The sequence below is a fragment of the Doryrhamphus excisus genome, chromosome 13 (assembly GCF_030265055.1).
Source record: "Doryrhamphus excisus isolate RoL2022-K1 chromosome 13, RoL_Dexc_1.0, whole genome shotgun sequence".
NCBI classification, from domain to species: Eukaryota; Metazoa; Chordata; class Actinopteri; order Syngnathiformes; family Syngnathidae; genus Doryrhamphus; species Doryrhamphus excisus.
The window spans coordinates 15,081,873-15,109,443 of record NC_080478.1 but is presented as its reverse complement, the minus strand read 5'-3'; the positions used below and the strand labels follow the sequence as shown (position 1 = coordinate 15,109,443).

Genomic DNA, 27,571 nt, shown 5'->3' with positions numbered 1-27,571 from the left:
GAAAGTGGTAAAAGTTCATAATGGAACATATCAATCTTTTCTTCCAACAAAAATAAAGGAAGTGACAGCTGACAAAGATGGTAAAAATTCCAAACCATTGCATTACCCTTTCTTGTCATCCTCTACCTGGATCCCTACAGAATGGTATTCCCGGGAGCCTTTGCTTTCCGATTCAGAGTCTGTGGCAGCTTCCACCTAATGCACAGAAATAACAGAAGCCAATTTTCCTATCATTATATCAACTACACTCCCCAGTGCTTCTGTCCTTATTAGTAAATATTCATAATTTATATCACGAGGTTGCAAAAGTAACAAGGTTTGTTTTCAAAAGTCCTGCTTATGACTGAACAGTTTTTTGAGTTAAAAAAAAAGCTGTCTGCACGGTGGTTGAGTGGTTAGCACGCAGGCCTCACAGTTAGGAGACCCGAGTTCAATTCCACCCTCAGCCATCTCTGTGTGGAGTTTGCATGTTCTCCCTGTGGGTTTTCTCCGGTTTCCTCCCACATTCCAAAAACATGCTAGGTTAATCGGCGACTCCAAATTGTCCATAGGTATGAATGTGAGTGTGAATGGTTGTTTGTCTATATGTGCCCTGTGATTGGCTGGCCACCAGTCCAGGGTTTAGTCTGCCTCTCGCCTGAAGACAGCTGGGATAGGCTCCAGTATGGCCTGGCTGCAGAATATAACTGAGTGAATGTCATGCATTTATTAATATAAATACACAAATCAAGGCTTTCAGCAGTCTGTTCAAATCAAACAAGGGCTAACATTAGATCAATATTAGATTTATATTCATTAGACAGACAAACTGTTCATTAATGCTAATTTGGCTGAATGTGTTAAATAGTATATAGGTAAATCTCAGCAGATATGTATATATATTGAGAAAGAAAGATAACATTACCATGTCTGTCTCCCTTCTAATTTTTGTTTGCAGCTCCCTTATCTAATTACTTTGCTGTCTTTGACTAGTGATGATAATTTCCTGTTGGCTCGCCTCGTCTGTGTCTGCACTCCCCTGAACATTTTGCGCGGGTGACTGTGGAAGAAAATCAAATCAAAGGTTGGTGGCACACAGCGTGTGGATATTGAGACATATGGTCACTGCTCTGAGGCAATGTACCATTTTTGTCCCTTTGCTCACTTGAATGCGCTTTTCTCTAAGTATTCCTCTGTCTTGTACACAGAACAAAAACAATAATAAGAGCGGCGCATGCAAGACTTTGGAAGAACAGACATTCATCTTTAGCTCAGTTTTGTTTTGAAACCGCACGAGTAAGTTGCTTGTTTGAAATATGATGTGCTCCAAATGCAAGAAAATATATCAATTTTATCTATTACTTGAGGTGGGTAGTGAAAAAGCTGGGGAGACACATTTTTCTATTTGGTCACAATGTCAGTCATTAAAATGCAACACGGAAAATTTGAAAAAAACATTAAAATGTAGTATTTTTAATATGACAAAACACATAAACTTGTCTAAAGGCTAGGGGTTCCCTATAAAGATGACCCTCCACTCATCACTGGAGTCAATTTTAGGTTCTCAAACGCAACTTAACCGGGGGGCCACATCAACTATTTTGTCCGGAATCACGTTTCAACAAATTAACTTTTCATCAAACACCACCGAAAGCTGTCATGAAATTATTGCAGCCTTCAATCCATCCATTTTCTATGTCACTTATCCTCAACAGGTCCACGGGGGTATGCTGGAATCTATCCCAGCGGGGTACACCCTGGACTGTTCGCCAGCCAATCACAGGGCACATATAGACAAACAACCATTCACACTCACATTCATACCTATGGACAATTTGGAGTCACCAATTAACCTGGCATGTTTTTGGGATGTTCCAAATTTAACTATTGTAGCCTATTTCTTAAAAAATAATGGGGCCCGAGGGCCATGAGTTTGAGACCTACAGTCACTGCAAAAAGGCACTTCTTTGCAGCCGCTTCATTAAATTCACTTATCATCCTCTTCCCATTTCCTGCAGGCTCTATTGCACCTTATAGGCGTCTGCTAGCCAAAAAAGTAGCCAATCAGAAGCACATGCAGGCTGATATGGGAGGATGATACCCTGATTGCAAGTTACTCCTCGTCATGCTTTGTGGGCAGCAGTTCATAATCAGACTCAATCATGGTCAGGTGAGCTGATTTGCAGGGCAAAGAACTAGAGTTAGGAGGATCATGTGGGAAAGATGGCGATGTAGTGAATTTTAAGGAGGGACAGGAAATGCATGGGAGTGAATGGCGATATAAAAAGCATATCCGTGTGCTTACATGTCATTCAACTCGTTTGCTGTTACATTGTCAGCATGCAGTTGGTTGCTTGTGGACACCAAAGTCCCTAGCTATGGTGCTCCTTATAAAACATGTCCTCCATTGGCGACACCTTGTAGTGGTAATAATTCATTGAGTTAAGGTGACACAAATTGAATGATACACGGCATAATGGACACTTTTTGTTATGGAATACTTTTTTTTTTTAATGCGCTTCTGCCTTGGATATCCTGTCTGTAAGTAATGTGCAACTTTAATTATGTGATGGTTGTGTGAACTGAGAAAAGTATTTTAGACAACAGGGTTGTTTAATTAGGACACTAATTATGTGTAGCTTGGAGATGGTAGCTGCTGTGTCAGCCACTGAGTGACTAAATACACACATATGACTATAATTCTATTCTCTTCAATGATATTTATAATATTTAATAATTAATATTTTAATTTTAGCAAATGTTTCCATTTATGTGATTGAAAAGCTTAAACTATGCAAAACATATGTACAAATAATAATAAGCCACAACCACAAAACAGCACGATTTAGCAATTAAATAGAGGGGGGCTGCACGGCGGTCGAGTGTTTAGTGCGCAGACCTCACAGCTAGGAGACCCGAGTTCAATCCCACCCTCGGTGATCTCTGTGTGGAGTTTGCATGTTCTCCCTGTGAATGCGTGGGTTTTCTCCGGGTACTCCGGTTTCCTCCCACATTCCAAAAACATGCTAGGTTAATTGGCGACTCCAAATTATCCATAGGTATGAATGTGAGTGTGAATGGTTGTTTGTCTATATGTGCCCTGTGATTGGATGACGACCAGTCCAGGGTGTACCCCGCATCTCGCCCGAAGACAGCTGGGATAGGCTCCAGCATCCCCTTGTGAGGATAAGCGGTAGAAAATGAATGAATGAATAAATAAAGATGAGGGTAAATAATGATGCTTACAATCTCCATAACAGCTGGACTGATGGGGGATTAAAAACCATCTCCCAATCCACACCCCAACAAAGGATGGTACAAGAAAAAGACAAAAGACAGGATGGTAGTAATTAAGCAAATGTATTTTTCACTCATTATTCTTGGCTGTGTTTTTACAAATGAACATCTCAAATGCAAACATAAACGGCGTTAGAGTGAATGAAGCCTGGAGGGAACCATTCACTAGAATGTGCTATAGCATGAGCTGAATCCTAATTGATGGATTGTGGAACGATGACTCACTCGGCCTATTTTTAGATGCTGAAAGAAGAACTATGTTTCTCTTGCATCTGTAGCGTTAAGCAAGTATAGAGTCGACAGGTAATAGAAGTGTCATTTCCCGAGCCCCGTCTGAACTATAGATGCCGAATCAAGACTAACCTGTATTCCTATAGAAGATCGAGGCGTCTTCAGGTACTCCTCAGCTTTAGACACCAAGATGGCCTTGTCACAGGTGACGATTGAACTGTGGCTGTTTGTGGATGGTTGTCTTTTCCCAGCCATGACCCCAGCTGCCTCCATGGCTATAGTTACGGCCTTGGCGCTGTCCAGGCTGTCAACGGAGTTATAGAGGGCCCTGCCGGGGCTCAAGCCTAGTGTCAGACCATCAGGGCCCCACATCCCTCCATGGGGGTGCCTTCCGTCATGGTAAGCGTCCTGGGTGGACTCTGTGCTGCTTTGGGCTGTGATGGAGATGAGAGGTTTTGAGGTGGTGCGAGGCGGGACGGGTGGAGGGGCCTTCTTGTAGCTTGGCGTGTAGGTTATGGCTGTAAAAAAAAAGACATTTTTACATACACACAGCATTCATCACTTTTTTCATTCCGACCTAAATATAAACTTTTTTTCATTACAGTTGCAGCCAAAGTTATTCAACTTTATTCTAACCCCAACCTGGTTTGAATGATCGCTGTTTTGTGGTTAACTATGGTATATTAATAGTCAAACAATATTAAAATACAAAGTTATATGTAGTATTCTGGTCACTTCCACATCAGTATGTATATGTTACGAAACACGGTGTCAGATTATATTACTTTTCACACTGCATGGAGCCAACATAGCTGAGTCCTCCTTCTATTTCATGTGTACAGGTCTCTAATAATAAAACCTGTATTAAGAAAATCACAAACAGGCTTTGTATGCTGTATGAAAATATTCCTTTTATTAATATTGAATCCTATGTTGTGGAAATTCACTTATTGAGGTCGGTCTGGAACCAATTAACCTCATTCAAATACGTGTTATTGATATGTAGTATTCTACACTGGTCACTAGGTATTTCTAATGTTACATTAATGTTACATATGTCTCACTTATGTCTGAAATGGTACTATTTTTTTTTCCTTTTAATATTTAATCTTATTTACTTTCCTATCTCATAGTTCAACCTTTTCTCATCATGACTTAGTTATGACTTTACGTTTTATGATTTTTTTCAGATTTTTTTTCCTGTTTTTATCTCATAATTATGACTTTTAATCTCAGATTTTTTACTTTCCTATCTCTTATGACTTATTTTTTTTTTTTGGAAATGGGTACTATGAGTGTGAAGGTGACCATAGAGGTGTTATTTCATGTCCAGAGGGCTTATAATAATGTTAAAAAAAATATGTTTAGAAGGTTGTAAACAGGTTTTCTATGATCTAACTTTGAAATTATTCCTACTTTGCAGAAATTCACATATCACGATCAGATCCGGAGTCATGGAAATCGCAGTATACGAGGGGTGAGTGTATTATCACCGTCGCTTTTGTTTATGGTTGATATGCTTGCTGTTCATCACAGCCTCACAAATTCCTCACATATCCTTACATAATCTTAACATATAGTGATGTTGTCACTTGGTGTAGCGGACTGACCTTTTTCCACATGCCGCCATGTTGACATAAAAGAGTGGGTAAACACAGCTGTCACTAATGACTTTAATTAGGGCTTTGTAGCAGCACGGTACAGAACCTTCACTCATGTAATCAGCAACACCTGTGTTTGCATATGACTTCGTCGCTAGCGCCGTAAAAGATGGCTCATGTTTTTCCTCAAGTGTTTTTTGAGAAATGTGTTGGATTGATGTGTTGGACGATAATAAAATATAGGATTTATCGACACTGTCAAGGAAGCGAGGGAAATTCACGGCACTTGGAGCAGCAATCATAAAATCCAAGTACTAAGTACTTGTTGTTAAAGACATCAAGGAACTGGACAAATATTGGAGATGACATCATCATTGAAGACTGGAGGCAACAATAATCCAAAATCATAACGCATTACTAATTGCTAAGAAACACATTTCATTATTAATAATTTATCAATCACCATTTATAGAGAAATATTTTTAAATTGTGCAATGCTTACATTGTATATATATATATATTATTTTAATTATTTACATACAACAGGAAGTGAACAAAGTGTAAATGACAAAATGTAAGCAAACTAAATATTGCAAAAATATTTAAAAATGTAAAAGATCATTATTTATGTAGATTATTTACGACCGTGATAAATGAATTTCTGTGATAGGATTCAATTATAAGAAATTGAATATTGTCATTGTTAATACACTAAAACACTCTAAATACATTTTCCTAAAGTATTATTAGAGCTCCGTAGACATGAAATGACACCCCATAATCACCTTTACACTCCTGCTATTCTTTGTTTACACACATTGCGCAGGCTACACAATCACTGCAGGGGCATAAGAAACGGCTGCTGCTAGCACAGCAAGCTACCAAGCTAACATGTTAGCCTCTCCAATTTTATTTATTCTAAACATGTTAAATGATGCCAACGTTTCAGATAATGAGGATTGTGCATTTGGAAGTGAGCGCTGAAAGAAGTTTGGGATGTCTAAAAATGCTCTGTTTCAAAAGGCGTGGTAAAACTGCCTATTTGTGATGTCACAGAGGGGCCGACCTCCTTATATGGTTCATAGTTATGAAGCACTTTAGGTGTGTGACCAATCACGGTGCAGCTGGCATGCCCGGAGGAAGGCCATGGGCAGGGAGTTTTGGCAGGGAGCACAAATCAAAGGAAATACCGTTGGAATAGGTGCAGATTCCGGAAAATCTAAAATGTTTAATGTGCAGGTTATTGTGTGTAGCTGCTCTATAGGAGACCACCACTCAATACAAAGGGTCAAAAAATGAGCACAATAGGTCCCCTTTAGGAAAGTGAGCAAAAAACCCCAAACAAAATAAGAAGCAAAAACATACCACTTCCACACAGAATGGGTGGAGTATTTTTTTCACTTTTTTTTTTTTTTTTTAACTTTTTCAAGTTAATTAATTCATATAACTTCATTATTAACATATTTTATAGATGAAAAAGTTGTTCATGCATACACTTTTAATAGTACATTACACAGTTAAAGTTAAGTTAAGTTAAAGTCTAAACAAAAGAAAGCGTTGCCTCATAGGATTCTCCTAGAGAGCTCACTCTGTCGGTTACATGTGGAACAATCTTTGTTCAGTGCTTTGTGATCAAAGATGCATCACCAGAAACCCCTGAGCCACAATCACAAGAGGAAAGAGCCCTTGGCCACACAGTACGTGACCTTCCGACTTAGCCTTGACCAAGAGTGAAACTGTGAGGAACCCGATGCTTCTGTTTTTGCTTTACAAATTCCTCCATCACACGTGCCAATTAAGGAAGTCCTTGTGGGATCTGTTTTGGGTTATAATGAGGTGCACCCTACACACAAGCCCTCCCAAAGGTTGGTGCCAAATTAATAGCGATTCGCCTAATTAAATTGCAGCCTGAACAACACAATTACTGAAGACACTGCCATCAAAACGAAAGGCGGAGAGACTTTTCAATGCCAATAAAACCCCGGCCCCTCAATCCACTCAACACATTCTGACCTCCTTCTCACCCATGATTTGGTTGTGTTATTAATAGCCACAGAAGTCTGTGAAGAGAGTTCTGCTTCAGGGAATCAATGACTCATGCAGCTGTCCATTCACAAAATTAACTCCCCAATGATGAGGAGATGCATTCGTGACAAGGAAAATCATGGAGAAAGGAGAGAGAGACAGAAATAGGGAGGTTGCATGTGAACAGATGAGAGAAGGTAGTGTTTGTTGGGTAGGTAAAAAAAAGGCTTATTCAGGGGGCATGACTCAGCAGGAGCACCAAAAATAGACCTAGTAAGTCGGGCAGAGGTGGGGCTGGATGCTGAGAGATGATGATGGTGGTGGTGGTAGACATTGGTTCTCTCATCTTGACACTGGCAGTATTTAGTCTGAAGTGCACACAGCCGGACTCATTCAGGGGATGTTTATACTGTACTCGCACTGGTTTTAACTGAAAAGTAAGGCTGTATGATGTATGGTTATCTGACTGAGAATTATCGTTATGACATCATAACGATAAACCAGTTAAGAAACATCTCAGATAACCATTAGAAAAATAAACACTGAGGCCAGATTATCTGTACTGTGCTGTAGGCTAAGCAAGTCAAGCACTCCTTTTCTGTGTTGTGCTGTAAAGGGCCTTTTGTAACCTCCCTTAAACCTCCTAAAACAACATGACCACAATCATGTCGGACTCGCAATGTCTAAGACATTTCGCCAAACACTCTAAATCAGGGGTCTCAAACACGCGGCCCGCGGGCCAAATGTGGCCCGCAGGACACTAGTTTGAGGCCCCCGCCTTGATATGAAAGTTTAATGTTAGTGCGCCCCGCGCAAGTTTGATATGGATGCTGTATGGTATCATGTACCCAGAAAAAATTATTACGTTTGATTAATGTTCATGTTAAAGGTTAAATAACTGTTAATAGTTATCCTCCCTATCCGTGTGGAAGTGGTAAGTTTTTGGCTATTTAAGTTTAAAGGAAATAACTTGAAGGCTACCGTTTAGGTCGCTAGCTCTCTAGTTTGTGAGTTAGCATGTGTCTCAAGACCCTGCAGTTGCGCAATATGTTGTAAATAAAAAGAGTATAAATGTGACTATAGTCGTGTTTTGTCATGTCTACAGGGCTCTAATAATGCTTTGTTCATTTTAATCTGAAAAAAATAATTTGTCTACCCACCAACTATATGTGGTTTCTTAAGTTTTTATTATTTGCCGTTTTATTATTATTATATTTATTTATTACTGATTGATTGATTGATTTTCTAGCTCCAGTGGCCCCCCTGCTCTAAATGCTCTGCAAACATTTTGCGATGAAGAAAAAAAACATTGCGCTTCACCACATCAAACCTTATCATCCACCTGAAATTCCAGAATCTCAATGAAGCCCAAGTCTTGTTCCTATCGCCGCTGCATTTGAAAAGTGTATAAAGTTCCTATGATTTCATCATGGGAACGATAACACTGAACAACTAGCCCTTTACTATTGTTGAAGATACCAGCTTTTGTCGGCTAGTAAACCCATTGGAGCCACTTTTTATTTTTATTTTTTGTCTTAGGTTAAAGAGTATTGTTAATCAAGATGCCCTTACATGCTAAACAGATTTACTCTGCCAGAGAGAAGTGTAAGATACTCTTCTCATCGGTACATTGATTTCACTTGACTTTATTTGATGTTTATTGTTATGAAAAGGGAGCAGGAGGGGATAGAGATAGAAAGAGGCGACAATAGAAGGAACAATAGGAGGAGGAAAAGCAACAATTGGGAGTCAATGTGTGGTTATGATAGGCTATACATTCAATAACTAACGCAAATGGCTAAACCTCACAAAATTGCTATCATTAGCTCTTCGGGTGTCACTTAATTAATGCAAATTAATTCTCTTCTTGCAAGCAATTAATGACAGCAGCCTTGCACCACAGAAATAATCAGAACGACTCAAAATAAGATCTTCTGTTACAGCTCTGATGCAGCTATTTTGCAGTAAGAAACACCATCAACTCCTGGCCTGATATGCTGTACATATTTCATCTTTTATTTTTAGGCCTATATGACAAGGAACGTTTCATCTTTTGAGAAATGCCGCAGTGCTTCAATACCATGTGCGGCACAATGTCCACAATATAATTCACCATTATGGTGTTGAAATATGAAAATAAATGAGAGGATGGAAGATTTGTGCTGCAAATGAAGCTCATCAATTTTAATAGCAGACCTTTCACACCACAGAACATCATGGCTTAATGTAGCGTGTACAATGCGCTAGTACATTTAATATTAGCTTTAGATACTTTAATTGTAATTGTAATTTCTAGGCTAGACTCAGAAAAATCCAGATTTCGGCTCTGGGAGTGAGATGGAAAAGAGGCGAGCACACAATTTGCAGCGGTGGCGGTACCATATATTACAAAGTGAAAAACCAGAACAATACAATTCACAACACTAATTTACAAATTTACATTTCAATGAGCTCAATTTACAAAACACATTCATCTCATATATCGAGAGTCCCAAAAAACATACAACAGTCCAATGGCCCAGTAATCGAGTGTCCAGAGGTTCAGGAGTGGAGGAAAGGAGTGAAGATTTTTATGAAGGCCAAAGAGACGAAAAGTAAAAGGACGGCTGCAAAGCCTCCTACCAGCCCGGTCAGAGCAGAGCAGGTGGGTAACAGCTCATCAGTTATCTGGGCTTCCAACTTCCAGGCGTGTTGCCTCAATGCAGGGTTCCTAGCTTGCCATCAAAACCTGGCCTATATAAAATAGGACCAGCAGACATCAATTATGTGCACACAACCATTCAAATTACATATATAATACAAGTCGTATCATAACTTCAATTGTACAATATATTATCATTTATAATAAATAATTGCACTTACGGGATTATTCATTATAATCAAACTAGTATTAATCTTATAATCTAATCAATCGGGAGAACAGTGACAGACAAAAAGGTGCTAGTAAACGGTGCTAATGCCGTTTAGTAGTGAAATGTCAACACTCACCAATTCCATAGGTGTGATCGAACACTGCTCTTGTTAAGTTCAGCGTCGCGTCGGTGGACGGCCCCTATATCCCGACCACGTATGTAAAATGGTTAGACATTTTCCATTTGTAAATTTAAACAACGAAACCTTTTAAATACCTGCAGCGATTCCATGCGTCCCTCACCGCTACCGGTGTGTAGTCCCTTCCGGACTATATATACGTCACTGATTGGTGGCGCGCAGTCACGTGACTTGGTGAGACACCGTCACGTGACCTAATGACGTTGCACCCCAAAACATGGTACGCACGGTAAATTTAATTAATTATATATTATTTATTTTCTATCTGGGTTACACCCTCCCCCCTTTAGAACATGCAACTCCCGATGCATGCTAAACATCGAGAATGTGGGGTTCCGAAGGACGGGTCGCTGCAAAGGTAGCAAAGCCTTCGCCATAAGCGTCAACTAACCCTTGAAATAAAGTCTGTACGACTGAAATAAGGGGATTGCCTAGTGTTGCGTATTGGAGTCGATTAGGAGGGTGACGCTGCCGACTAGACCTTCTAACGACAGGTGTGGAGTCTATGGCCGGTACCTCGCTAGCAGGTGCGTTCGGAGCGTCAGCATGTGTTGGACTGAGCAACAACTCATTCTGAGTGGGGGATATCTCTGCTTGATCAATGAGCTCTGGTTCTTCTACAGACAGATCTTCAGGAACACCGATAAATGGGAGTCTTTCCCTTTCAGGTAAGTTCTCACCAGGCTCAGGGTCTTCTTCCATGGGTAAGGAATTTGATTCGGCAGCAGAGTCCCCATCAGCAGGTACGGTCATAGTTTCTGAAATAGGAGTCACAGGCACAGGTGAAAGAGCGACAGCCTTTGACATAGGCTGACGTGTGATCTCAGTAACGAGTTTAGCTGGGTTTGAATGATGGAACTGGAATGTTGTTGGCTCAATCCCGAGTTGGGGTACATCCCACTCGTTACCATCATCCAGATCTTCGGTCTGATCAGGACTGGCTTGTTTCTGGCTCCGAGTGAAAGGACGACGAGGTGGTGTAGTCGGTAAAAGTTCTAAGTCACCACTCGCTGGTAGGAAAGGGCATGGAAGTAGCAGATCTCTATGCAGGGTACGAACTGGTCCGTCCGTGTTGGTTTCAGGTCGTACTGTATACACAGGCAGGTTCCCAGCACGCTTCACAACAACATAGACTTCCTGCTCCCATTTGTCCTCCAGCTTGTGCTTACCACGAAGCCTGACATTCCGAACCAAGACTCTATCTCCTTCTTCCAGACTTGACGGGGTAACTCGCTGATCAAATCGTGCTTTGTTGCGTTCACCAGATTTGACAGTATTTTTGGATGCAAGTTGAAAACTTTCTTCAAGTCGGGAACGAAGACTTGCCACATACTGGGAGTGTGTGGTGGGTTGATTTTCTTTTACCGGCAATCCAAAAGCTAGATCCACCGGAAGACGTGGTGAACGACCAAACATCAATTCATATGGGGTGAATCCTGTGACGTCATTCTTTGTGCAGTTATATGCATGCACTAACGGTTTTACATAATCTTTCCATTTGCTTTTCTGTTTATGCTCAAGAGTTCCAAGCATGGCAAGTAGTGTGCGGTTGAACCTCTCAACGGGGTTCCCTCGAGGATGATATGGAGTTGTTCTCGTCTTTGAAATTCCAGCAAGTTGGCAAAGCTCCTTAATCATTTTTGACTCAAAGTCAGGTCCTTGGTCTGTGTGGAGCCGTTCAGGTATTCCGTAGCACACAATGAAGTTCTCCCATAGACATTTTGCCACCGTCTTCGCCTTTTGGTTTGCTGTGGGTATAGCTATTGCAAACTTTGTAAAGTGATCGGTGAAAACAAGGATATCTTTAATATTGCTTTGATCTGGCTCTAGTGACAGATAGTCCATGCAAAGTAACTCCAAAGGACGTGTGGTTTTTATATTAACTAATGGCGCAGAGCTTTCTGGTAGTGTCTTACGTCTCACACAACGGTTACAAGTCCTTATTTTAGTCTCAATGTCGGCAGTCATATGAGGCCAGAAAAACCGAGAACGTACAAGGTCCAAAGTTCGCTGGATGCCCATATGTCCCATGTCATCATGCAGACTTGTGAGAACTACTGACCGCAGCTCGTCTGGTAGCACCAACTGGAAAAAGACTTTATCCCTTTCATACCTCTTCCGATACAAAACATCCTCTTGTAGCTCAAGACGGCTAAGCTCCCTCAGCAGCAACACAAGGTCTGGTAGCTCTTTCCTTTGCATTGGAAGGACCTTCTCTCCAGTCTCCATCTGATGTATGACCTCTCTGATGACAGGATCAGCACGTTGCTTTTCCTTGAGGTCCAGGTGTGACAGGGAGGGAACAACTGGTAAACCATGATGGTCCTCGCTTGCATAACAGTCAGGGATGGCTTTGGCTGTCAAACTCAAGGATTCAACCAGAGTTAGGGAACTCTCTGCTGTACTGCCCGGCTGACTGATGACAAGGCAGCGATGACAGATAGCAGAAACAATATCAGGATCAAGTTCATCTACTTCACCTGGTTCAACCACATGCTCATCTGTGAATTTGGAGATCAAATCCCAGTCTTTCGGTACTGTCAGGTCAGTAGGGTGGCTGTGAGGTCGCCGAGACAGTGCGTCAGCATCAAGGTTCTGCTTCCCAGCTCGATATTGCAACTTAAAAGTGTAGGTGGACAAGGCAGCAAGCCATCTGTGACTGGCGGCATCCAACTTTGCAGAGGTTAACAAGTAAGTTAGCGGGTTGTTATCAGTCACTACTACAAAGTGGCCCCCGTACAGATAGTCATGAAACTTTTCACAGACACTCCACTTAAGTGCAAGAAACTCCAGTTTGTGGGCAGGGTACCTTGATTCACTTGTTGACAAGCCACGACTGGCGTAGGCGATAACCCTCAGCTGACCCTCCTGTTCCTGATATAGAGCAGCCCCGAGACCGGTAGTGCTGGCGTCGGTGTGCAAGATATACGGCAGCTTCGGGTCGGCAAACCCAAGGACAGGGGAACTGGTCAACTTCGTAATGAGCGTGTCAAATGCTACTTGGCAAGCAGGCGACCATCGCTCACCAAAGGGTTGTTTGGCATCCTGGTATTTCGCTGAGCTGGACTTCAGAGACTTGGAGGTAGGTGTATACCCCCGGGTTAGGTCATTGAGAGGTTTGGCAATGGTGGAATACCCCTTAATAAACCTCCGGTAATACCCAGCAAATCCCAAGAATGACTTCAGTTCTTTCAAAGTTTTCGGAATTGGCCAGGACTTTAAGGCATGAATCTTGTCTGGATCTGTCTCTACTCCCCTTTCCGAAACAATGTGTCCCAGATACTTCACAGATGTTTGGAAGAACTTACATTTCTCTGGAGAGAGTTTCAGACCATATTCCTTCAACCGATGTAATACTTGCAACAGCCTCCGCTCATGTTCTTCCAGTGAGTCTGAAAATACAATGATGTCATCCAGGAAAACAAGAACTTCTTTTAGATGAAGATCTCCCATACTCTTCTCCATTAACCGTTGAAATGTAGATGGAGCATTTGTTACCCCTTGGGGCATCCGATTGAACTCCCAGAATCCGATGGGCGTCACAAAAGCTGTTTTAGCTTTGTCGGCCTCATTCATGTCAATCTGGTAGTATCCAGATTTAAGATCAAGAACGCTAAACCATTTCGAACCAGTCAGAGCTGAAAGAGACTCTTCGAGGTTTGGCAGGGGATAAGCGTCCTTGATTGTCTGAAGGTTCAATCTCCTGTAGTCAATGCATAAGCGTATATCACCATTCTTCTTCCGGACCACGACAATGGGTGATGAAAACGGAGACTCCGATTCCCGAATGACACCAGCCTCCAACAAATCCCTTAGGTGTTGTCGGACTGCCTCAATGTCTTGAGGGTGGATGGGTCTGGCTCTGTGTTTGAATGGAGTTTCGTCATGCAACTTTATGTGATGGTTTACTTTGTCAGTGTGTCCAAAATCCATATCACTGAGTGCGAAGACATCTGGAATCTGCCCAAGTTTCTCGATAATTCTGTTCTTCCACTCTGGCGGAATCGGTGATTCGCCAAAATCCAACTTCAGAGTGTTGGTAGGATTTCCTGATGAATGGTTTGATACGCTGTGCGAAAGGATCTGTGGGGATACTGCAATTTCTGCAATGGTGGAGAGAGGTGGAATGATCACGTCATGATCTGACTCATTACTGAGGATGACAGGAATCTTCTTGTTGGGTTGGCTTGGGGCCACGACTAAGGTGGTTTTAACACACAGCCCACCAGGCAGTGGTAAGGCTGGATGCTCCACAAGCACCCATTGGCCAGAAGATGACATCCTGGTGCAGATGAAGCCTTCAACGACGCTAATACGCTTGGCGGGAATGGTGACTGGGGACTTACCGACTAACCTCACCACTCCATCCTTGCCCTGTTGCTGCTTACTGCGTACCTGCAGTAATTTGAGCACGGCTCGGTAGCCTTTGGAAGTTGGCTGGAAGTCTGAGTATTCACTCCCCATATAGTGACTATATAAGGGCTCCAAGGTGTTCATGCCAATCAACACTGGAGACTGATGGCCTCCAATGTCAGGGACAACAAGCGCTAGCGTTGCAACGTTAAAATCTGCTCCCAGGAACTCTTTTGGGAAAGTGACCATCATCTCCACATATCCCACGTAAGGGACGGCATGTCCAGTCGCTCCTTCAACTTGAAGTAAGTCTCCTAATGATCTCACTGGCTGGTCAGAGAAATGTTGATTATAAAAGGATATTGGGATTGTTGTGACTTGCGATCCCGTGTCTAAGAGACAGTTAAAGTCTTCCCCAGCGATTTTGATATTGGCTGTGCAACGGGATCCGACCAAGCCATTGGGTAATCGGGATGGAACAGCAGGTAAGTTCTGACTTATTTCTTGACAATTTACGTGTTTCTTGAAGGGACATTGTGAGTTCACACCAGTTCCAGTTTGCCCCGCAACTGAAACTGACTTTAGTTTAACTTCTGCCAGTTTTGTTGCCTTTCCGCAAACCGTTTCCTTTTGGCAGCAACGAGTGCAGCGTTTGGGGGATTACTACAATTGGTCTTGACATGGCCGTCTTCACCACACCGAAAGCAGTAGCCAGGCTTGGGAACAGAAGACGAGTTCTTTGGTTGCTTGCCCGCCCCCTGCCCCGCACCTAGCTTACAGCCAGGGGTGGACTTAGAAGCATAGTACTGCTTGCCACTTGCTTGGGCAGCAGTAAGGGTTGCTAGCTGCTTCTGTATTTCGGCCATCTGCTGAGCGAGTTGCTGTGTGATGCTCGTCAGCGCAGCAATCTCTCCCTTTCCTGCACCATCGCTGTGGGCAAACTGTGCATGAGTGGCAGCTCTAGGTCGTGCTGAACCAAGATGTTGCTTCATGCGGATGGTTTTAGCAGCTTCCCGATCTTCCTCTGTTCGCAGTAGCAGCAGGAATTCAGCAAATGTTGGGGGGTTCAATTTACGTTGCTTCAGTTGTAGTTCTGTTATGAGTGAATTGTCCCAACAACCCCGGCAAAATTGTGTCAATAGATATCGATCAAAATCTCGATTGAGAGCTCCACCTCGTTTAACAGCTTGGTTTAGTGCTACCTGTAGGCGTTGAAGATATGTAGATGGTTTCTCTCCAGCATCTTGGAACGTGTCCATAAATTTGGCATATAGCTCATCGCCATCTTGGACTGTGCCATAAGCAGAGTCAAGCGTCTGCAGGTACACCATCGGCGAAGTGTCAGGTTTCAAGTGCTTCACCATATCTGCAGCAGGTGGTAACAAGCTGTCAAAGATCTTGCGTGAACGCTGCAAGTCAGACACGGCAGGATCCCTCAAGAGCAGCTCAACTCCAGAACGCCATGTGTCGTAATCAGACTCTGTTTGGGGTCTGGGCGATCTTCCAGAAAAAGCCCTCAGACTTTTAAATGAGAGATTCATTGCACTGTCATCATTCTTGACGATATGCTCCACAACATAACGTTGTATTTCAGGTGGGTTGAGTCCAGCAGGCGTCATGGCTGGCAGAGCGTGTCTTGAGGTGGGTTGGGTTGTGGGATCTGACTGGCCCTTCAATGGAGGATCAGTGTGTGGTCTTGAAGCAGTACTTTGTGAACCAGTGGTGGCAGCAGAGAGTAGTGACGGTAGAGACCCACTAACAGGAACAACTGTGAGCTCACTCTTACGGTCCTCTGCTAGAGTTTCTCCTTCCACAGTGCTGGTCTGGAGCTTGGTGACAGTCTGGCCAAGCAGAGACATCGCCCCACTCAGAACTACTGAAAAATCTTGGCCGGTCCGTTTTGCAACCTTCTGTAATTCAGACAGATAGTTTTCAGTCTGCAATTTCCCTATCTCACCCGCGCAGAGTGTCGACAAGTCCAAAATTTCATAAGTGACCTTATCTTGGTTACACACATACGTATACGGCAAAAGCGGACGCAAAGCAGCCAACCCAGCACCAGAACTGTATTCGATCACAATGGAATGGTGAAAAACTGACGTTGGTTCATCAATAAATTCAACCTTCAAAATAGACCCATACTGTGTTAAAAACTCAATCACTTCCTCATCCGTTTCAGTTTTTGTTGCATCCTGTATCAGAACTGCATTTGGTATCTTAATGCCATGTTCCTCAAATATGTCCATGGTTACACAATACTTTGAATACCGCCACAAAAACAAATTTGTTAAGCCCCTCTCTCACTCCTGGCTAGCTTGCCACTTTGTGTAGCGTGTACAATGCGCTAGTACATTTAATATTAGCTTTAGATACTTTAATTGTAATTGTAATTTCTAGGCTAGACTCAGAAAAATCCAGATTTCGGCTCTGGGAGTGAGATGGAAAAGAGGCGAGCACACAATTTGCAGCGGTGGCGGTACCATATATTACAAAGTGAAAAACCAGAACAATACAATTCACAACACTAATTTACAAATTTACATTTCAATGAGCTCAATTTACAAAACACATTCATCTCATATATCGAGAGTCCCAAAAAACATACAACAGTCCAATGGCCCAGTAATCGAGTGTCCAGAGGTTCAGGAGTGGAGGAAAGGAGTGAAGATTTTTATGAAGGCCAAAGAGACGAAAAGTAAAAGGACGGCTGCAAAGCCTCCTACCAGCCCGGTCAGAGCAGAGCAGGTGGGTAACAGCTCATCAGTTATCTGGGCTTCCAACTTCCAGGCGTGTTGCCTCAATGCAGGGTTCCTAGCTTGCCATCAAAACCTGGCCTATATAAAATAGGACCAGCAGACATCAATTATGTGCACACAACCATTCAAATTACATATATAATACAAGTCGTATCATAACTTCAATTGTACAATATATTATCATTTATAATAAATAATTGCACTTACGGGATTATTCATTATAATCAAACTAGTATTAATCTTATAATCTAATCAATCGGGAGAACAGTGACAGACAAAAAGGTGCTAGTAAACGGTGCTAATGCCGTTTAGTAGTGAAATGTCAACACTCACCAATTCCATAGGTGTGATCGAACACTGCTCTTGTTAAGTTCAGCGTCGCGTCGGTGGACGGCCCCTATATCCCGACCACGTATGTAAAATGGTTAGACATTTTCCATTTGTAAATTTAAACAACGAAACCTTTTAAATACCTGCAGCGATTCCATGCGTCCCTCACCGCTACCGGTGTGTAGTCCCTTCCGGACTATATATACGTCACTGATTGGTGGCGCGCAGTCACGTGACTTGGTGAGACACCGTCACGTGACCTAATGACGTTGCACCCCAAAACATGGTACGCACGGTAAATTTAATTAATTATATATTATTTATTTTCTATCTGGGTTACATTAAGCCTATCAGGACCTTGGAAAGCGGTGCAATAGTCGAAAAAGGCTAGGCAAAAAATAACTGCATCAAGCACTAATTTAACAACGGCAGTTTTGCTTTGGGGCCCATGTTCAACTTTTAGAACTTTATTTTAGTTCCTGTTCGCAGATGACTTTGGCGTGTGTAGCCCATGAAGATTCCGGCCAGTAAGGCTGCAGAAAGAAACAGATGGCCCGACATTGCTGGGAGACAAAAGAAATAGAAATGAAGCTGTCATCTTTTTCAATGTGACTGTAGCAGGGATTCATTATGTTGCACAATTTGCACCGAGGAAAGCAATAATAATCAAATAATAGACATATTGACAATTCTGACAATGGGTCATGTCTTGGAGCTGCTACTAAAATGAGATATAAACTGCTGAAATGAGTTTACCTTCTGTGGCATTGTGCACATCACAACATCAAGTGCCCCCTCTGGTTTTATAAACTTTATTGACCCCTGAGGGAAAATTCCCTTTATACACTCCGAGAAAGATATGAGTGAATGGGGTTGCTATCTTAGAGCAGTTTGGTTTTTGGGGGAAGCAGAACTCCAGTAAACATCCAAAATGTTTTGGATATTGTGAAAATATCATGTCTCCGAGGCAAATCCTTATAGATTGAGCAACTGTTGCCCCACAACATATAAATAATACAGCACCACATGCCTTCAGGAGTATCAGGAGAACAATATAGTGTAAATGCTGTAATTATAGGCTGTTTATTTATCTAAGCCGCAAAGAGGATGCAGTGTTTTTGGAAGCAGGCTGTTCATATAGTGATTGCATAACTTTGTAGTAAGTGATGTAGCAGCAGCATTTCTGTGCACGGTAGGGTGACCTTGAAGACAGACCAAGTCATGTCGATAATAGACACACAACACACTTTCATCTTCTCACTTTCTGTATGAGCACTGTATTAGAGAGACTGATAAACACAACAGCAGGGAGTCAACCGCTCCATCAAGACGGGCTTGGATGCTAACATGAGGCAGGGAATTGAGGGAGGAGCTGAGCGTCACACCATTAAGAATCTTTCTCTCCAGCCTGGATTTATCACTCTAAAGCAGGGGTCTCAAACACGCGGCCCGCAGGCCAAATGTGGCCCGCAGGACACTAGTTTGAGGCCCCCGGCTTGATATGAAAGTTTAATGTTAGTGCAGCCCGCGCAAGTTTGATATGGATGCTGTATGGTATCATGTACCCAGAAAAAATGATTATGTTTGATTAATGTTCATGTTAAAGGTTAAATAACTGTTAATAGTTATCCTCCCTATCTGTGTGGAAGTGGTAAGTTTTTTTTTTTTTTAAGTTTAAAGGAAATAACTTGGAGGCTACCGTTTAGGTCGCTAGCTCTCTAGTTTGCGAGTTAGCATGTGTCTCAAGACCCTGCAGTTGCGCAATATGTTGTAAATAAAGAGTATAAATGTGACTATAGTCGTGTTTTGTCATGTCTACAGGGCTCTAATAATGCTTTGTTCATTTTAATCTGAAAAAAATAATTTGTCTACCCACCAACTATATGTGGTTTCTTAAGTTTTTATTATTTGCCGTTTTATTATTATTATATTTATTTATTACTGATTGATTTTCTTTATTCTTTATTTATTTTTCATCTTATTTTGTGTAGAAAAATAAAAATTAAGATATTTGAGAACAGTGGGATGTTTTATCAGAGCTTTTCTTGTAGAAAATCATAACAAAAGCAAAGTTTATTAATATTTCTGTTTTTTAATAAATGCATTTTTTTTTTTTTTGGAAAACCTGATTCGGCCCAGCCTCGCCCACACCCTAGCTCCAGTGGCCCCCAGGTAAATTGAGTTTGAGACCCCTGCTCTAAAGGAAATGCAGCAGTTTGTTTTGCAGCAGACTATTAAGGATATGTACATGAAGTCAGGAAATATGGCAAGATGGATTGTAAACTACATTATTGGGGCTGTCACCTTGCATGGCTGGTAAAAGCAAAGGAATTTGTATAAACTGGCCATGGCCAATGATGGATAACAAAAACTGGAGTGCTTGAGTTGTCACCCATATTTTCCAATAAACCAATTAATTCTAATCAAAACTGGATGGTTCACAAAAGCTTAAAAGGTAAGCATAGCAGCAAAAATAAGATCCACTCTCCCAGTGGTCCCTAATTAAAGTCATTTGAGAAGCCTGAATATATAAAGGAAGTCATAGTATTGTAGTGAGTAATGAGTATTTTACACATCTTCCAGTCTTCTGTCAAATTGACTTCTTCCCCTTTTGACTCTTGACTGTAAAAAAAACAAACAAACATATTTTTCTTATGAAGTTTTCCCTTCTATTTTAAAAGGTGCTTCTATATTTGAACAATAATGGCTGGTATAATTAAGTACAGCAATTTTAGCACCGCCTTACAAAACACTTGTGCAGGAGCAATCTTCCTGTCCAGCTGATGAATCACTTATATACAATGGAAGCTATATTAGTAGACAAACCGGAATATAAAGTGAACGTTTCTCAGGAGTCACGTCACATGTCAACTTTCAGGCTATGACGCTGTCATAAATATGTCCGACAATGGCAGACAAAGCACTCTGAACAATTGAAAGTCTTTTATGACGGCGGTCTTCGCCAGAGAACAATTTCCAGTCTTTCATAGAACCTGTAACTTCCACTGGCATACACTTGATGAATATTTGTTCTATACGTGCACACGGCAGCTAAATGGTGCACTGTGGTATGCACATTTTATTTACATCAGTCTGGGAACATTGTGCCCATGTGGTAGCTTATTGAAGGTTTTACCTGGGGGAGGCTGGGGGGTCCGTTCAATGCTGCTGCAGTTTAAAGGGAGGCAGAACTGGATGCCTGTAAACAAGGGAGTGGGGTGGATTGTTCAGTTGTGGGCACATCAGCCCAAACATTCATTCCGATTATCCATTTATTTTATGTAATGAACGGAGAAGATCTGTTAGTCAGTTACTCAGTGCAAGCTTTCGGAATCTTCCTACTCAGTTGGGCAGGGGTGCATTGCAGAATGAAGCATTCTGGGAAAATCAAGACTCGTTTCTCAACCATATCGTTAATTTGTCATAATGTCATCGGTCACTCTGTGTCAGTAATTGGCAATGCAAGCATCAGACTTGATCGCCAGAATAAGAGGCTTTTATTGCAGGTTTAAATTATCTCACAACAGGCACAGTAATGAAAACATAATGATAATAATAATAATAATCGTATTCATAACACGATTGCTCTTGTTGTGGCCATAACCCACGACAAGCTAACTCTCGCTGATGTTTTATTTATGTCTTAAATGGCTTATTTTCTCTGATCATATATACTATATTGAGTAATACAAATGTAAGGGTATCTAAATGACTGTCTAGATAGCTCTAATAATTTTAAACCTGTATTTAAAAGATCATGTACAGGTGTTCTATATGTACTACGATTCCATTTATGAAGACATTTTTGAAAATTCACTTATCATAGTCACAGTGCTTGCCCCCTTCCTGATTTGTTTGTGACACTGGATTCAGATTATCAAACAAATCTAAATATTAATCAATACAACAAAACACAACTGAACGCAAAATGCAGTTTTAAAATGACTTTTTTTATTATTTAGGGAAAAAAATCCAAACCTACATGGCACATTGTGGAAAAGTCACTGCCCCCGATTAAAACATAACTTAGCTGAGATTAACCGAGATCTATCAGTCTGGGAAAGGTTCTAAATTCATTTCTAAAGCTTTGGGACTCCAGCGAACCACAGTGAGAGCCGTTTTCTACCAATGGTGGATGGAACAGGGGTGAACATTCCCAGGAGTGGCCGGACAATCAAAATTACCCCAAGAGTACAGCTACGACTCACCCAAGAGACAGTGGGTTTAAACAAAGAGGTCACAAAAGACCCCACAAAGAACTTTTTGGAAGATGTGTGTCCATTACATCTGGTGTAAAAGTAACGCCCCATTCCAGAAAAAGAGCATCATTCCAACAGTAACATATGGTGGTGGTAGTGTGATGGTCTGGGGCTGTTTTGCTACTTATATGCTAATAAATGCAACCATGAATTCTGGTTTCTACCAAAATATCCTGAGTGAGAATGTCCAGCCACCTGTCCATGACCTCAAATTGAAACCAACTTGGGTTCTGCAGTGGGACAATGATCCAAAACACACCAACCGAACAGCTCAACCTGTTGTTAGGTTTAGTGTGCAATCACTCATTTTTCACACAGGGCCATGTAGGTTGGGATTTTTTTCCCCTTAATAATAAAACGTTTCATTTAAAAACTGCATTTTGTGTTCAGTTATGTTGTCATTGACTAATTTACATTTACATTTATTTGATGATCTGAAACTTTTAACTGTGACAAATGTGCTTTCTACATATAAATATACTGTATGTATATCAATGAATACGTACATGATTGAGTTAATTTTCATTTATTGTGATATTTATTTATTTCATGTGATTTTATATGCACTTGGCCGATCTGAGATTTAATCATTTGTCTTGATGATAAGAAAAACCGAGAACTTAATATTGTGCAATCTTATGACCCAAAAAAAAATCTCTCAGATGTCTCTTCTGACAAAAACAGCAGTCATTTTTTGTCATATTTGAAAGCCTTTAGTTGAAAGCATATTTTTTACAGCCCATCATATGAATTTTGGCCACAGCAAAAATTCACTTTTTGACAGTATTTCATTTCATGTGAGCAAATTTATATATATATATATATATATATATATATATATTGCTAGAGCAAATGTTATATTACAATCTATTTCAGGATGGATGTTTTGTAAATGAAAAGTTGGCTATGAATGAGTAAGTCAAAGAGAGATGGGCTTTGCTGCTGAAATGACAAAATGAATACAACAATACAACCAATTAACTTTCCATCACTTGAAAAATCTTTCTGCCTCAGCCAATTTAGCCAAAAGTTTCATAAAGTGCACAGGAAAAAAAAGTCATTTTCTGGAAGCGCACTGATGCTCAGCTAAAAGGTTCCTTTTTTTTTTTTTTTTTTTTTTGCAATGTGCTTCATTAGAGCACAGACGTCAGTGGACATGTACATCCCATTAAATGGACACATCGCAAAGATGTATCATTTGATTGATCTGGCTTTTCAGTTGTTCATTGTTGATAATAGAAATGTGCCGTCGGTGGCTACGTAGGCGCTTTTAATTGCACTGCTCATCAGGAAGAAATAATGAATAGTATGAAATGCATACAGTCAGGCGTGGTGCTGTGTTTTGAAATGCACAAAAACTGGAGACGGCAGTCATGCACCATTACCAAATCGTTGTCATCACTCACTGTCACATGTATAAAAAATACCCACACAATAATATACAGTACTTCTCTGCATCAATACAGTCATTCTGAGCCTTTTGATTCCTGAGCACAACAAATATACTGTATCAGATACAAATATGATACAGTAAAAACACACATTACCACCCTTCAACATTGCATTTTATTACCGTAATCATCTACTGGTGACTGAATTACGGAGTATATTGGATTCAAATGAGTTTCCAGGATACTATAAGTAATGTGAATGTGATTATTAATTGTGTATAAGTACCACTATACAGTATATCATCACTGTTTGACTTTGGGAATATATTTCAGCATACATATGAATGATTTAAGACATCAACACTGCAGTATTCCAGATTCCAGAATTTAAAAGGACTTGATATTTCATACTTTGTCCATCGTTGAGCTCACATAGTAAACATCCTTGCATTTCATAGTTATATGATAACTGTCCAAATGATCTCACTCCAACCTGAAGTGAAATTGCATACACATACAAGCGAAGGGAATTAATATTGTCAGTATTTTCAGTTTGGGGTCTTCCATCTTGTCTTGTCTTTCAGTAGTCCAAAAGAGTTTCTTCAAATAATTGAGTCATTTATTTTCTTCATCTTCTGAATATTACTGAATCTATGAACTCAGCAGTAATTTCCCCGCAGTCCGCATCCTTCGGATGTAACATTTTCAGTGAATATTTGAAATCATTATTGTTGGGTACATTTGTCACAGTTGAAGACAGTTCTCGGAGTATGATGGCACTTGCTGCTATAAATACACTTCCATCTTTTGCGGAATTTTACGAGGAAGTCTTTGCTTTGAATGCCAATGATCTCATTACATTTGGATCAGTGCATTGCTCTACATCATTGTGGCAGCTATGAACCATGAGTTATCAATTTACTTTGGGCTACATTTTGACTGCTGAGACTTACTGTAAGTACAAGCTCACAGAGTGAGAGATACATATGTGATTTCGGCACTGTTATACTCGTATCTCCCACTCCAAAGTTCAACACTGGCACTCCTGTGGACTGATTCTTGCCTCTGAGTTCTTTTCTGCCACCGGTACCACAGAAAGGCTTCCTCGTGTGAAGATTCGTCCGGACAATCCGGGGTCTTCTCCTTCACAAATTCCCCATGCTCTTGAGAAGAATCCATTGATTCAAGTGGGTTTTCACATCGATTCATGCTTGCCTGGACCGTTGACGGTGTCACAATGTCTTCCAGATCATGTGGGAATGCCTCGGAATTGGGTGGAGAAGAATCTGGTATTGGACTTGTGGGTCCAAAGTCAATTTCTAGAGAGGTATCAGGGGATAATGAACTCGGTGGTGATATTGTAACGGTGACCTGGGGTAGAGGGGCACCCTGAGGCCCCGAATTTAAACACAATTCTGGAACCGGATTCAAACAAGTAGCAACATGGCACGTTGCGGCAGGGTCTGTAATGAATACCGATGAACCTACACAATCTGATTGGTTGGAAGGAGTATCCAAATCTAAAATAGGAGAGTCGAGATTTAGGTCAAATGGCTCTGGTTCAGGGTCCATGAACACTGAATCCAGATCCTCCTGATCTAGGGAAGTCAGCATTACTAAGTCAAAGTGAACCAGATCAGCATGATATATTGGGGTGTTATCAAGCGGTTCGGGAAGGGGCGGCCATTCAGAGTCTTCTGCCTCTGGTTCAGTGTTTGGTTGAGTTTGTACTGAACTCGACGAAACGGTGGAGTCTGATTCCATTTGCACCAAGAGAGGACTTGTGGTATTGTCTGGAAGGGCGACATTGGGGTCAAGATTTGAATCGTTGTCAGTTGGACTTCCAGGACAATCCATGTCGAAGTGCTCTGTCACAACAATGGAAGGACATTTATCCACGCTACATGACGGAGCGGTATCGTTCCTACACGTGGTTGTATCATAAACATCTGCCATGCGGGTGGTTGATGCCGTAGGTAAGTCTGTTGCTTTTGGTTCGGATTCCCTTGTATCTGAATGAGTTGACTCTTCTAATGTTGTATTTGTTGGAGATGATGGGTTTCTATGTGACTTATCGGCATCAAAATGATCTGGAAAATCAGAGTCTAATGTTTTGTGGTATCCGTGCTCTTCTGGTGGAGACACAGTCACAACAGGAACTGGATATGGAAGGTGCATCTCTTGTTTCTCAGTGTGATCCATGTCTGGGGATCTTATCTCAATTGGTTGAAGTAGTTCATCTTTAGAGAGGTTGGAATTGGTTTGCTCCAGAGTGACGGGAATCTTTTGGTCCACTGTCACTGAATTCTGGGGCTTTTCAGTGGATATTTCTGATGAAGGTACCATGATACCGTCAGATGAGACAAGTGTATCAGACAAGCTTCCAACATCTTGGTCAGGCAACTCTGTTTTTTGTTCATGCGGGTCTATGGGGTCTATCATTTGTGAATCCAATGTCTCCAGTTTGACATTTCTAATAAAGCACGGGATTATTGGATCCAAAGAAAGTGGTATGGCACTTTCCACATACATTGACTGTGGACGTGCAAGAATGTTTGGGTCCATAGAGAGCTGCTTTGGCAGTTTTTGTCGTGATTCTCTCCTTTTCTCCTTCTCCTCCGGACAATTGACGGCTGCATCTGCAGTGCTTTGCCGCACCAACCCCTTACTCCTGGCTTGAGTCCCCACCGAAACTTTAGATACTGGTTTGGTTTTCCCTTTAGCTCCACCAGTGCTTCGTTCCGTCCCAGAGGTCCCCAAACCTCCAGCACTTGCTCCTGCTCCAACATCTGCCATTGCCGTTGCCGTAGCTCCTAGTGTTTCCCCTGCCGTAACTCCTCCACCCATTCCCACCCCTGTCGATGTGTTACAACTTTGGGGAGACCACGTGTTGTAATGCTTTGCGAAGGTGTTAAAATTACTGTTGAAAGCACGGAGCTCTTTACAGAGGTCTCTTCTGAGGTCAGCAAGCTCTCGACGCATGGCAGAGACCTCCTCTTTCCATTGCATGCTAATCGCTGCAGCCAAGGTTGCTGACTCTTTAATACTGGCCTGAATGGCTTTTGGTGAAGGCCTTTCTGATGTAGTAGGTCTGGGGGATCTGAAGAGGCTAGGAGAGACTGGCGGTCCACACAGAGGTTTGGCTGTAGCCACTGTGTTATCTTGGTGGTAGGACCTGTCTCTTCTGATGGGGCAGCCTAGATCGTCATGAGCCAAAGGGGATTTTTCTGCTGTGAAATCCTCGTGCGCCCTGGCTTGTTTGGGTAAACAAGAATCTTCCTGCACATAATTTCTGTCTGGAAGACAAATGTAAATATGTATTTGTAATATGGCCACAGGTGTGAGCAGCTGGAGAGAATGTGCTTTTGTTCATTGCCACAGAGCAGTAACAAAGTCATGCACTAATTGCCATGAGTCAAAATAAGATTAGAACATACAGTAAACCTACTATTACTAATTTGCTTAGTGAATAAATTGTGTATGTTTAATATGTATTTAATACCATGATACTTTACTGGAGTATTTATTGTTGATAAATCACTCCCATTTTGACTCATTTATGTTTATGGTTTACACTGCCTTCTCAAAATATATGTACATGTATATAAAATAATTTGTAGCATGCATTCTTAACATCTTTTCAATGCACAAAGAAGAACCTCCTAATCCATAGAATACAAACAAAAATATTCATACTATATAGGATGCTTCCAAAACCACTTGCATGCCCTTCTGCTATCAGCTAAGAAGCAGAAATATGTACTTTGTGCAAGGAAAAGAGGCAAAGATGAGCAAAACTTCCAAACCTTCTACCACCAATCAGGATGTATAGTATGAACCCTATTGAAAATGACCGAAACATTCCAAGCTCTGATTGCCTCATGTCCCAAATAAATAAATCCATCAAATGCCAAGTCCTGTCTCCTGAAAGATATAAATTTAGTTTACTCAGATTGGAAATTGATTTACTGAGAAAGCAGTGTAAGCAAAGCACCAATGGCGTTGATAGAAATGATAAGCACATCTCCAGATGGACACACCTCTAACCCTCCCTACTTTAGTCCCAGTGTTGTGTGACAAGAGGCAGAATCCATTCAGACTTCTTTTGTGGACATGTTTTTTCTTCTGTTCTTCCCCCGGGTCTCCATCGTTCATTCATTTGTGCTTGGACGGATCTTTTTCCCTCGAGAAGCCATCAATCTAGGCAAGTCATGAAACCACCAGCAGCTTTCAATTTATAATCACGCCTTTAGTACCAGAAATAAATGGCTGTGTCAGCTGAGAAGGTTTAGATTTAA

General features: G+C 41.4%; 1 protein-coding gene and 1 long non-coding RNA gene across 18 annotated transcripts in view; one reads left to right on the top strand and one right to left on the bottom strand.

The window, feature by feature from the left end:
- Window positions 1-27,571, bottom strand: part of dlgap2a (discs, large (Drosophila) homolog-associated protein 2a) — a 152,102-nt gene that overhangs the window by 9,342 nt on the left and 115,189 nt on the right. For 8 of the 15 annotated variants that reach the window (XM_058090757.1, XM_058090760.1, XM_058090761.1 and 5 more), the window contains one exon: window positions 20,766-26,569. In XM_058090757.1, coding sequence (XP_057946740.1) covers window positions 24,240-26,569 — 2,330 coding nt within the window. In that variant the 3' untranslated portion in view covers window positions 20,766-24,239. Of the gene's footprint in view, window positions 1-106; window positions 196-3,639; window positions 4,026-8,204; window positions 9,867-10,121; window positions 10,186-10,261; window positions 14,800-20,759; window positions 26,570-27,571 lie in introns of those variants that run through there. The other 7 variants (XM_058090768.1, XM_058090766.1, XM_058090765.1 and 4 more) reach the window with 4 other exon arrangements.
- On the top strand, window positions 2,120-20,027 carry LOC131140390 (uncharacterized). Of its 3 annotated transcripts, none has more exons than XR_009132400.1 (3): window positions 2,120-2,520; window positions 4,931-4,984; window positions 19,780-20,027. It is a non-coding gene; the product is annotated as an uncharacterized LOC131140390 (long non-coding RNA). The 3 variants fall into 3 exon arrangements; XR_009132399.1 differs by having other exon boundaries at window positions 19,763-20,027; XR_009132398.1 differs by lacking the exon at window positions 19,780-20,027 and adding an exon at window positions 9,077-9,323 and having other exon boundaries at window positions 2,122-2,520.